At 36.9% G+C, this 12,500-nt stretch overlaps 1 protein-coding gene across 1 annotated transcript in view; it reads right to left on the bottom strand.

Annotated features, from left to right (window-relative positions):
• The window catches only part of YEATS4 (YEATS domain containing 4), a 577,312-nt gene that overhangs the window by 522,183 nt on the left and 42,629 nt on the right, over positions 1-12,500 (bottom strand). The window contains exon 2 of the mRNA XM_044088007.1: positions 8,090-8,209. Coding sequence (XP_043943942.1) covers positions 8,090-8,209 — 120 coding nt within the window. The remainder of the gene's footprint in view (positions 1-8,089; positions 8,210-12,500) is intronic.

A 12,500-nucleotide genomic window follows, 5' to 3' on the forward strand; every position in this document is an offset into this window, starting at 1 on the left:
GATAACGCCACAATGATGTGGTACATAAATGGGGGGGGGGGTTTAGATACAACCCCTTTTGCAGATTAGGTTTGGTAGCGTGGGATTTAGCAACTCAGCACAATCCCTAATGGCTATTTACATTGCAGAAGTAGCAAAATGCTGCTGTAGACACGCAAAACAGCACCAGGAAAGACTCTCTTGAATGGAGAATACATCCAACAGGCCATCTTCCAAGAATTGATCCAGCCATAAGGAACCTCAAGCAGATCTGTCTACATCCAGCTACAACAGACAGTTAAATAAATTCTGCTCCAGGACTCCTTACACACAGGCCTAAAATACAGAGATGCCTTTTCATTCTCTTGGACAAGAATGTTCCCGTATGTTTTTCCACTCTTCTCTGCCATACATACAAACACACACAAATATTTCAAGCACAGGCATTAATACCCTTCTAGCCTGCCAAAGTACCAAAACAATTGTTCCCATAGTAAGCATCCAGGTTGTTCTTAAAAATATCTGAACTAGTGCTTGCTTTAATACAGTTTGATAGTCTGTTCCATGCATCAGCTGCTCTCTCAGAAAAACAATTAGTACACTTCTCATTCCTATAGAATCTTTTTTAATTTCTCCAAATCTTTTGAGTTTCTAACACCATGATGGGAATGGACTCCATTCCTAAGTCAAAGCATGATTAAAGTTCATGAAATTAATATTGTTTCAATCTTTGATGTCAGCCAGTAGTGCTCTTTGCAGCACCCGCAATGTGCCCAGTAATGACTCCTCCTGCAATTTGTACGGGGTTACATGGATTGGTAACATATCCAAATACGATTGTAAATTCTTTTTTATTTGAAGTTTCTGGCAGGTTTTTTTGCGGAAGTATTTTTCTTTCCTCTAATTTCTCTCTTAATCGTTTTGTATATCTTGTGTCTAGAAATTCAGGGCTTTTTACATAAACTTCTTTCTTATCCTCAATAGTCCACTCTATCATCTTTATGGCTCTTCTTTGGCCAATCATTTTTTGTGGACTGCTACTTCCCTCTACAACAGGGGGGTCATCTTCCCCTGGACCTGGCCTGGACCCATTGTAGGAATGTTTCCGTATTTTGAGGATTCACATAGGTTGTCTGATGATGCTCTACTACTTTTTGAAAACCACAAACATTCCCAGCAGTATCAAAATGTCCTACATACCTGAATAAAATATCTTAGATATCTATAAGAGACACCTTGCAAGTTCAGATATTTTAGTCTTTCATAACAACTTAAATTTTTCACATCCATGGATGTCCGTGGTATACTTCCTCTGTACTAGTTTGCTCAAGCTTGTTTTCTTAATGTTTCCATATTGTTATTCCATAGTCATGTTTGGGTCTGATATGACTAACAATGACTTCATCACTTCTGATTTCCTACACTTTATAAATCTTTTTATACAACCTATAGTTTTATAACTATCATTAACCAATTCATTAATATGATTAGAAAAAAAAATCAAAGCTGGAACTACCCATATACCCAGTTTCAATCACTATGTACTTAAGTATTCACCTTTCAGTTTAGGTCTCCCAAATCTCAAACGCTTAGTTTTTGATGCATTTATCAGCATATTATTCTCCTGTGCCCAAATGGTCAATTTAGTCAAGTTCTTTTTCAGATATGCCCCATCTAACACATGCAGTCAGTTTACCCAATTTCACATTATCGACATACAGACCGCAGAACAGCTCAGATAAAAATATAGGTTTGAAAGATGCAGTCTAAACAAGCATGGGGCTAGGACAGAGCCCAGTGGGACAGCCTGACTTGAACAAAGAATTTCACCTGTCCACCTGCTGAGTGAAACTTGCCATGCCCTGTTTGTAAGCCATGCAGCTATCCATTGTATCAAGAGTGCATCAATGCCTACCTGTCCTAATTTATTGATAAGTATTGTGTATAACCTGTCAAACGCTGAAGTTAAATCTATATAAATTACATCACTGCACAATTTTCATTCACAGTTCTTATAATATTGTATAGAGCATTGTGCTGCAAGTGGTAATAGATCTATTTTCAATATATACATGTTGATATAGAGTTTCAAGTCACAACCTTTCCAGTTCTGACAATAACTTACCCATTATTACCTTCTCCATTATTTTGCCACAACATGAAAACAGACTTAAGGGTCTATATGACACTGGGTTTGTCCTACTCCCCTTTCACTTAAAAAGACTCTCCAAGGATAATTCTGCTGACTTCCTTTTGGCCCAGGCAACAGCATTTCTCCCTTCTTTTTTTAAAGTACCCTTCAAATCAGATAACCTGGTATCATTACCATATCATTATGTTACACAGAAGAAGCTACTAAAAAGCTGAAGGAATTTACTTGGGAGCAGAAAGGGGGCAAGAGTTAAGTGCCATAAGCTATCATCTACATCTTCTCCTCTGGTTGATAAAAACAGGCCTGACCTATACACATAATTAAGGGGACACAAAAAAAAACACTGCTTCTATCTTACTATCCATATCCATAATCAAGAGCTTCCAGTGCCTCAATTTTTGTATTAAATTTTGTTTAGTTTCTTTCCACATGTCCTTAGTGCTAGAACAGCAATTCATTCCTGTGCACAGTCTTTGCTTTACCTTCATTTATTTTATATCCTGAAAAGTAAGACTTGGAAAAAGTCTCAAAAATGTCCCACAACATCGAAATGTTATTTTCTGGACTTATAAAAATTCCAAACATAGGATAGTTGAGGGCCTGATAGGATGTTAGATCTATCACAATGGCAAGTCCATGTGTCCAACCCTTGGAAACTTTGTGTTGCTAAACTAGGTTAATGACCAGTCTTCCATTACCTTACAAGCTGTCCTTTTTTATGTCCTACTTAAAAATTCCATGGTTTCTGCTAGGGATCCACATCCCCATGTAAATGGGGATGGCTCTAACATCCCATCAGATATCTATATTCTGAGCAGAAGAAATACTCCTCCATGCAAAGAAGGATGGTTCTAACATCCTATCAGATGTCTTCATTCACAGCAGGTATTAAGGCCAGTCTGGTTGAACTGGGTTGTCGCACATTGTTCTACAGCCCCACTGTAACAGTATTTACAGTAGCAACACAATCATATAAAGTTTAGACGCAAGAACAGGATCTGAATAAGTCTACAAAGACAAAGTGCTTATTACAATAAAACCTCCCTGTATACGGCCAGGCTGGATGGAGATACTGGAGTCCTGACCCGAGGGGGGGGGGGGGGCTTTGAATGCCTACATTTCTAGATTTATTTGCAAATAAAGCAAACTTTTTTTTTTAACAAGAAACATCTATCACATATGACATAGACAATCATACATTTATATAAATAAAAACAAATATAGACATAATTATACATCACTTATAATCTATCCATTGTCAGTCAAACATTGCATAGCTCATTCCAATCCTGCCTTCTTTTAAACCTCATTCCTCTTCTGCATTTATTGTTTGCACAATTCACATTTTTCTATGTAATTTGCTCCTATTCTTTTCTAAAGATCCCAATTCCAGTTGGCTTATCTCTATTACTATATTCACGACTTCTAGTACAGTTGATTGAGACTTTGATTTCCATTTTCTACTAATTGCTCATTTTGACAGCCACCATAAGTAGACTCAGCAAGGCTTTACTGTGTCTAGGCAATTCAGATTCTATATCACAGCTCAAAAAATTAATTTCCTTAGTTACACCAATTTGCTCATTCAGTGTATCTGACACAGTAGTCTGCAGGGAATCTTTAAAGTCTGCCAACTCATTGCATTCCCAGAAAATATGTTCTCAGTTACCTCTTCTCCATCACACCTCCAAGATTTGCTGTCTACCTGAGGAAAAATTCTTTGGAGTCTACTTGAGTGTATAAAAATACCTACGTAAACAATTCCAAGCAAAGATCCTAAATTGTCTAGACTTTGTAGCATATTTGGGAGACATACATATATCTCCCCCCATTGTTTCTTTGTGAATAGCTTATCCAGTTTTTCCCCCAATCTTTTCTAACCTCTTCCACTTGATTCTTATAGTTATGCCGTATTTTACCTCCTATATTACTTATTCTTTTTTTTTAACAGCAACTTCTAGATTCTACTAAAATTTTACCATTGCTGTTCTTTCACTTAGGATCCCCCTATTTCTTTCTCTTCGCTTATACTCAGATATCAGTCTTTGAAAGGAAAGGCAATCTCTAGCCTGCAGTCCAAATAACTTCTTGGCCTCTTCCCATTCTACTATCTTTCTCCCTCTAATTATTTGCTCCCAATACCTTGGCTGTTGTGTCAGTTTTCTCCAATTCCAGCCCCTCTTGTCTATTGTCTATATCCCTAATTGCAGTCATCCCTATTGGCAGAATCTCCTTTCTCCATTCCTGCGTTGGCTTAGTTCTTAGAATAATTTTCTGCTACTTTATGAACATAATATACTGTATGGTTATTATTCTCCTTAAAGATCTGCATTGAAAATCCCAGTCTCTCCTGGTTTCTCAAGCTTCCCCATATCATCATCCTTTTCCTTTTTGAATTACAGGTTTCTGCTTATGCTATGTACAGGAGTCTTAACTGTATAACACTGAAATACCCCTTCAAAATCAGGTAATCCCACACCACCTTATTCCATTGGAAGAATCAGCTTATCCCACTTGACTCTTGCCATCTTCCCTTCACGGATAAAGTCCTTCAGCTCTTTATTAATTGCTAACCACATCCTCTCCTCTGGTTGATAAAAATATGCCTGATCTATGTATAAAACTAAAGAGACTAAAAATGTTTTAGCTGCTTGTATCTTGCTACCCATATCCAAATAACAAAGCTTCCAATTTCTCAGGTTTCTGTATTATTTTTTTAGTCTCTTATCACATATCCTTAGCTGCCACACTAGAATTCTTTTTAATCCATACTCCAAATACTTCATTTTATCATGCCCCAATAAATACAGTTACTGCTTAACCAACTTGGTGTGTGGGTACTTAATTTATAGCTATAGCCTTTGTTTTAGCTTCATCAGTTTTGTATCCCGAAAAGATTTGAAACTGCCTCAAAATGTTCCACAACACTGAAATGTCTTTTTCTGGTTTTATTAGGTATAAAATATTATCTGCAAATAGAGCCAGCTTCTCTTGACTCCCATACCAATTATATCCTTGAATTTCTGTGTCAATTATTTTCTTTGCCATTTATTTTAAATATAATGCAAATAACAAAGGAGAAAGGGGTCACCCCTGCCTGGTTCCTCTGCTCAAAGATAAGTTATCAGAGAGGAACCTACACACTAATTTTAGTCTCAGATCTCTCAGATCCCTCACATATACTCCTAAATCTACCTTATAACTTTTATCAGGGAATTCAAATGCTTCCATTACCTTGCTCAAACTCCCAACTTACTCTGTCAAATGCTTTCTCTGCATCAAGACCCACCAACAGCAGTGGTATTTTCTTACTTTCTGCTTCCCTCTGGGTCATCAATGTTCTGTTAATGTTGTCAAATGTTTGCCTCCCCTCCACAAAACCACATTGACCAATATCTATCAATTTTGTTACACCCTTGCCATTATTTTAGCCATTATAGGCAAACACTTTATAAATCATGGTTTAGGATTGAAATGGGCCTGTGTGAAGGTGGATCTGACGGGTCTTTACCCTCTTTATAGCCACCAATGCTTTCTTCCAGGATGTTGGTACTTTCCTGTTAAACTACTGTAAAACCTTCCAGATTTTTCAGTTTTTTCCCCTCCTAGCTTCCAAACTTCCACAGAAATACCATCTATTCCTGGGGACTTTCCTGTGGATTGGTTATAAATCACCGTTTTTATCTCATCTCCTCTTATCCTAACTATTCGTAACTGAGTCTCCTCTACCTCTAATCTTGGCAAATTTAATTCTTCCATAAACATTTCCATTTGTACCGACTTTCGTAAAATTTCTGAAACATTTCTAGTACCTCTACAGGATCTCTTGTTATTTTCCTTGTTACAGGTGCCCTAAGTTTGGCAACAACCTTTTCTACTTTCCATTACCTAAGTCATTGTGCTAAAAGTTTTTGTGCTTTGCAGTTATTATTAAAAAAATAAATAGATAAAGCTAACATTTCTTGAGAACCATAACAGTTGTATATAATTGAATATGTGAATCCTTATTTTCCCCAAAGGCTCTAAACATAAAGCAATTAACAGTAGGGAAAAGAGGACATCCCTGCTCAATTCCTCTATTCATAAAACAGGTTGTCATAACTGAGCCCTTCTACTTTAAATCTTGCCCATGACCCTTAACAAATCTTCTTTATTAACCCCATTATTCTATCAAGGACCACAAATGCTACCATTATCTTCACATAAAATCCCAGCTGACTACTGAATGCAGTAGTGGTGTTTTACACTTGGTTTCCTTCTGGATGACCACTGTCCTATTAATGTCATATGTTTTCCAGCCCGCACAAAACTATACCACTACACTTACCAGCATAAACAAAATTTATGCTGTAAGGAGCTGATCTCACAGGTGAAACAGATGGTGGGGGAGGTGAAAAGGCAGTCTACATTTACCACTGAAGGAAGGAAAGTCAGACGGCAAAGAATGAAGACCAGACCAAGAGCATATTAGAAGGGGAACTTGCACAACTAATCTGAAATGCCAACAATGGTATAACTAATGTTGAGTACAAGACTGGGATAAAGACCCACGTTCCATTTCCAAAAGACTTGCCCTCAGTGTAAGTGACTACTTGCACTGATAGCAGGCTGAGAGCAGGTGTTTTGGAATCTGGCCTCTGTAATAAGCCTTTTAGCTTGCACCAGAGTTAAGTCACTTACACTGACAGCAAGTCTTTCAGAATCAGGGCAGACTTGCACTGAAAGCACCTCTTGGAATCTGGCTCCCAATTTTGACACCACCAGTGGACAAAATGATGAAGGGGGCTGATGCAAGGAAGACAAAAGCTATAAGGACCAAAGCTGAACCCACTGATGTGTGCAGCGCTAATGCAGTTTGTATAAAGGGAAAGTGAGTATCTTGCGAATACTCAATGTCAGCAGAAGCATCATTAGGACCAATGTTAGCGTCACAAGTGCAAAAAGTCTTCCCGATACCAATGCACGGTTAAAAAAAAAAAAAAAAACAAAAAACAAAAAAAAAAACTTACACACTCCAAGATAGAAAGAAAATGTGGGTCCTGGCTTAAAAGACTGATCTTCAGTGGTAGATTTCACAATGAGGGAATATCTTCTTTACTAATACTTTAGGCAGACAGCAGAGAGATACAGAAGTACTGTTTTGTGATTCTGAAAGAGGCACGATTGACGTCTATCCATCAGACTTTTTTTATTTTAAGGTTTCCCTTACCTGACTTTACTTTTGCTTATAATTTAAACAATTTTAGATTTTTTAACATATTTATACCCCTTACCCTCTTTGAAAACTGCATCTTTATTCTTAAATTCAAGAGGAAGAATTTGAAGTAACTGGAGGGGCAAAAACTGCCTTAGACAACAACAAAAAAAATGCAGTGCTTCTCTTCAAATACCTTTGCATTGCGTCATTAAAACAAGCATATTGTGTATGTTGTTTAACACACACACACACACACACACAAAGCAGGTTGTACCGAATATTTTCTAAAAGGTTCTAAAGCCAAAGGTGACAGTGAGGGGATTAAAGTAAAGTAAACAAAATATTCACTGGAAGTAGCCAAAAATGATTCTTAAGGTAAAAGGCAATAACAAATATTCTAGTCACTGTTTTGTTAAGTTGAGTCAAGGAACAGGAACCATTACTAAAACGGTGAAAAAGCAGCATGGCATAATTTCTTCTTTGCCTTGTATGGTGGTAAAGGAATTGAGAAATGTATAAGGGAGTGGTACACTGTGGAATACAGGGCAGCGTTGAAGTTCTATTTGCCAATCAGAACTGACACCAAGGATATCAAGATGGAAAGTTTACTAGAGACGGACCACTTTAGTATCATATCCAATGTATGCTAATTTCCAACCACCAAATAAGGTTTCAAATCAAAACAAAATGCTGTTTTCTACTCCACAGAACTGAGAAAAAGTAACCATTAACAAAAAACACTGTCTATAATACTGACATACCTCATTTCTATATGGTTTTACATACACTGTCCACTGATGTGTATGCCCATCTTCCTCTCTCTTCTTGCCAAAATAACGAGCGACATTGCCATAAACAATGGGTTTCACTATTGTAACACCCTGAAAACAAAAATGTAGATTTGATTCAGATCTAAATTATTTTTCTAGTGTAAATAATGCAAAATAGTAAGAGGAAAAAAAGAAAGAAACAGAGAAGAAAGTTGAAGGCATTTTGTGCCTGTATGCTTCATCCATACAACCTATTTTTAAAATTCAGTTTATACTCATTTTTTTTTTACTAGGCAGATACCACTTGAATATCCATTTCTCGTTAGGACTGTGGGGTGGTACTTATGCTGACCAGGATGAATTTGGTCAGAACATCATGGACACTCCCCAACTCTCCATCACTAAAGTAGAGACAGTAGTTACTGTTTCAGGATAAGATGAAACTGTAACAATCTTTTTTGTTCTGAACACAGCTTTGCTGAACTCACTTTATCAAACAATACATATCCAAAATTATCATTAGCATCATGCTTACTGAATTTACTACTTTTTTTCATAAACATTGCTAATATTTCAAAGCTATACAGTTTCCATCCAATAAACCTATATACCATTCACTACTTTCATTATGTAATCATTTTCAATTCTCCTCCACACTCCTTTCTTCAAAAGCAATCCGGTCCCCAGGGCGAAGGTAATGGTCCCACACATTACACTAAAGGCTGTGCATCTTAGTTTTTTTTTTTTTTGCCTGTCTAACAAGCCTCCATCCAACTGGTTCATTTCCTTCATAATACCTAGCACAACTTGAAAATGACACATCATCTTGACTCCTTAGAGAAATGAGCCATGTCAAATGGAATAACCTTCAGCACTCGGGTACAAATAACAATTTTATTTATTTACATTTTTTTTATTTGTCATTTGTTTTCCGGAAAAGTCTGACTGGGTCATGAGGTACCCATTTTCAGTGGTGGCCCAGGGAGAAAACCTCCAGATATGTATGGTTAACAGAATGAAAAACTAGAGAGACAAAATCATAACATTCAAGCACAAATATGAAAACACGTTTGTCAGAATGACAACGTAACAGACATAGTAAAGTTATAACATGCAAGCACAACATTTGAAAAACTACACATTAGTTTGTTAGAATAAAAACTCAGACATATCTTTATTCAAATTAAATATAAAATTGTATCTGCATCTGGCTTTATAAGGGACTTGGGCATTATGATGGCTAGATCTTTGGCATTTAGGGTCATTGTTTTATTGTGCCTCAATAAATAAATAAAGCTGCAAGAGGTCCAAAATGTTACACTACAAGCACTGCCTTTTGTTATGACATGACATATGCTGCCAGATATAAACAATTAAAGCTGCACAAAATACATAAAGAAATTTTATTGATACATGATTATAGTCTTCAAAAGTAAAAAAAAAAATACTAACCACCACAGTGGATATTCCCTTCTTAAGCAGTCTATATACAACTTGAAATAGAAACTGTCTGCAGGAAATTTTCACAATGGCATATCAAAACTGTTAGGATATGGAATTAACCTATTTTGAGTAAGACAGATTAACTCAACCAATAACATTACAACATGTTCTTGAAAATAGCCTCCATATACACTTTATGACAATCTCACAACTATATTAGGCACCACAATGATATTTAAGTGTTAGGTCTACTACTGCAAAAACAATGAAACATATTCAATAACCACCAAATTTATTACGATCAGAACAAGTAAAACTTCAGTTTAATATCTCATCTAAATACATAAACAGCTGATTGAATAAAAGAATGTGAATATAATTCATGTTGCAACATAATCCTCTGACATCAAAAGTACATGCACAATTTGCTGGGCCACAAAGTAGCCTTCAGTACAACAAGATCACCAGCAAATACTCTCAATCAAAACGCACACACACGCATACATACATAATACCTCTGTAGATATACACAAATATAGATGGATAGATATATGCATTGCACTTCTATATGTATAGAAAACTGACATATATAGATACTGCTGTAAAACAGCAAGATGCTCTCAGGAATGCTGGGAGACGGCGAGTCAGATTACTATAAAAAGAATGGTTCCACTTCCCTAGATATATCATTATGTTTAGTACATAACGATATTAATTGAAAGGAGTGGGTCTAGGCTCTGCAAATTTTAGGATAGAGGCCCAGGTGGAATCCAGGCCTCCATACCCATGATAAATGGCCTCAAAGAAGATCATGAGGTAGAAATCAGGTCTGATTTATATAGTTTCACAAAAGTATTTAAGGATAACCCATTAGCTACTATCCAAATGTCATCTGTAACTGCATACTTGAATAAAGGCTATGAGGGTAACTATAGAATAAAGGCTAGGAGGGTAGCTATAGCTCTAATTAAATGTGCAGATAAGGGCTTATGCAAAACATAAGCAAAGCTTTATGGAGCTACTTTGTGTATATACACACACACACAACTTTGGAAACCTTTTGTCCCTTATATTGAGCATCAAAAATAAGACAACAGCTGATAATCTTTTCTAAAGGATATTGTCCTGTCAAAATAGTACCTTAATGGTCTATGGACCTCCATACAATGCAATAAGTACCTCAACTCCAAAGTTACAGTAATGAAGAAAGAAAAAAGGCAGATTAATATTCTAGTTTATATTAGTTCCAGTAGCTATTTTTGGCATAAAATGAGGATATGTTCTAAACAATACTCTGGTCTCAATGGAAAATTAAATATCCATTCAGAATTTTTTAGAAGTGATATACCCCAAGAAAAGTAAGCAAGATATTTTAATTCAATTGTAGTGATAGGGTCAAACAGCACCCAAGTCTACTTTTAGAAGATAAAGTTGATGTCCCCGGAAAGCAATGGATCATCTAACAAGAGGCCTTATCAAGAAAGTTACATTCAACATGGGTCATTCAACACGTGTATTTTAGACTTTAAGGACACCAAGAATAGACCATCTTGATCTTCGTGAAAAAAATGAAATGGCAACCATGTGCATTTTAATTAACAGTAGTTCAAACCAAAGATTCAAACTATGTCATCATTTATGGCAGGGCGAGGAGAAGAAAAATTATAAATTCACTTGTCTCAGCTCAATATGAAATAGGAGTCAGCTTTTCCCAGTAACTTTCTGTAGTGCAGGTCTTTGTGAGATGAAGGGAGAACAGATACTAGTCGTCCTGAAAAGGTTGGATTCATGGCAATCACTAGAAGAAAAGCTCCAGAAAATCTTTTCCAACTGATGGGCCAAGATGTTCTTCACTGCTTTCAATAAGAGGGACTTCTCTAGTAGACAAAACAGAAGAGGGAACCAAATAACCAGATCTGCGAGGGCCAATAAGAAGCTAGGAGGATAATTTTGTCTTTCAGAAGCTTTACCTTTTGGATGACATCACAGGAAACAGGGGAAAAGCAGGCAAAGTCTAGTTGACAATCTGTGGGCTAAGATGTCCTTCACGGTTGTCCCTAATGATATGATGCAAGGCAGAAGTCATCCTTATACTTGGTACTGGTTTGGGGATGCAAAAGGGCTTCTTCCATTTTAGTTTTTGCACTAATAAGAAGCTGAGAGACCACTCATGCAGTATTAGCAGGCTCAGTCTATCCACCAGAGAAGAATATACCCAATATGAACAGCAGCCACAAAAATTGTTGGAGAACATAGCCCATTTCCAAACTTTCATAGCTACCCTGCATACAGAGTAGGATCCATTTGCCCTTCGTTTTACTGATGTACCATACAAACTGCCACACTGTATGTATATATTGTCAGAGCTTTTAATGCTATGGCATTCTTGAAGGCTTGAAAGGTTAGATGTACAGCTCTCATCTATAATACACCAATGCCATTAAACGTTGTGGTGGCAGACAGACACCCTGAACCATATGCTCATTGTAATACCGCCTCACCCACAGCTGATGCATCTGTGGTAATCATCACCACAGAAGGTGGAAAGGGCTTTCTAGAGATAGGTCATCAGAATCCATCCACCATGACAGATGTTTACACAATCAAGATATGTGGATCTCATGGTCTACTGGATCCACATTCAGCAACTACTGTGCTCAAATGGTCTACTGAAGAACTCCCATTTAAAATCTGATGTGAGGAATCATTGTAATGGCTGCCACCATGTGACTCCAGCACAGTGAGATAAGAAACAAGCAGTTGCTGTAGAAGAATGTACAAATTCAGAAGAACAATACCTTGTCCACTGACTGACCAAGTGCTCACAATGTAGCTTATGTTTAGGAATTATGAGGGTTGGCTACAACTGGGACTTGGTAACTTTCAAATTATACCTGGGACTGGAACAGACCAATCAAAAACTCCTTCAAATGACATTAGGTGACAGTTGTCCAAATAT

The sequence above is a fragment of the Protopterus annectens genome, chromosome 11.part0, assembly GCF_019279795.1.
Source record: "Protopterus annectens isolate FY-2018-M chromosome 11.part0, PAN1.0, whole genome shotgun sequence".
NCBI lineage: Eukaryota > Metazoa > Chordata > Ceratodontiformes > Protopteridae > Protopterus > Protopterus annectens.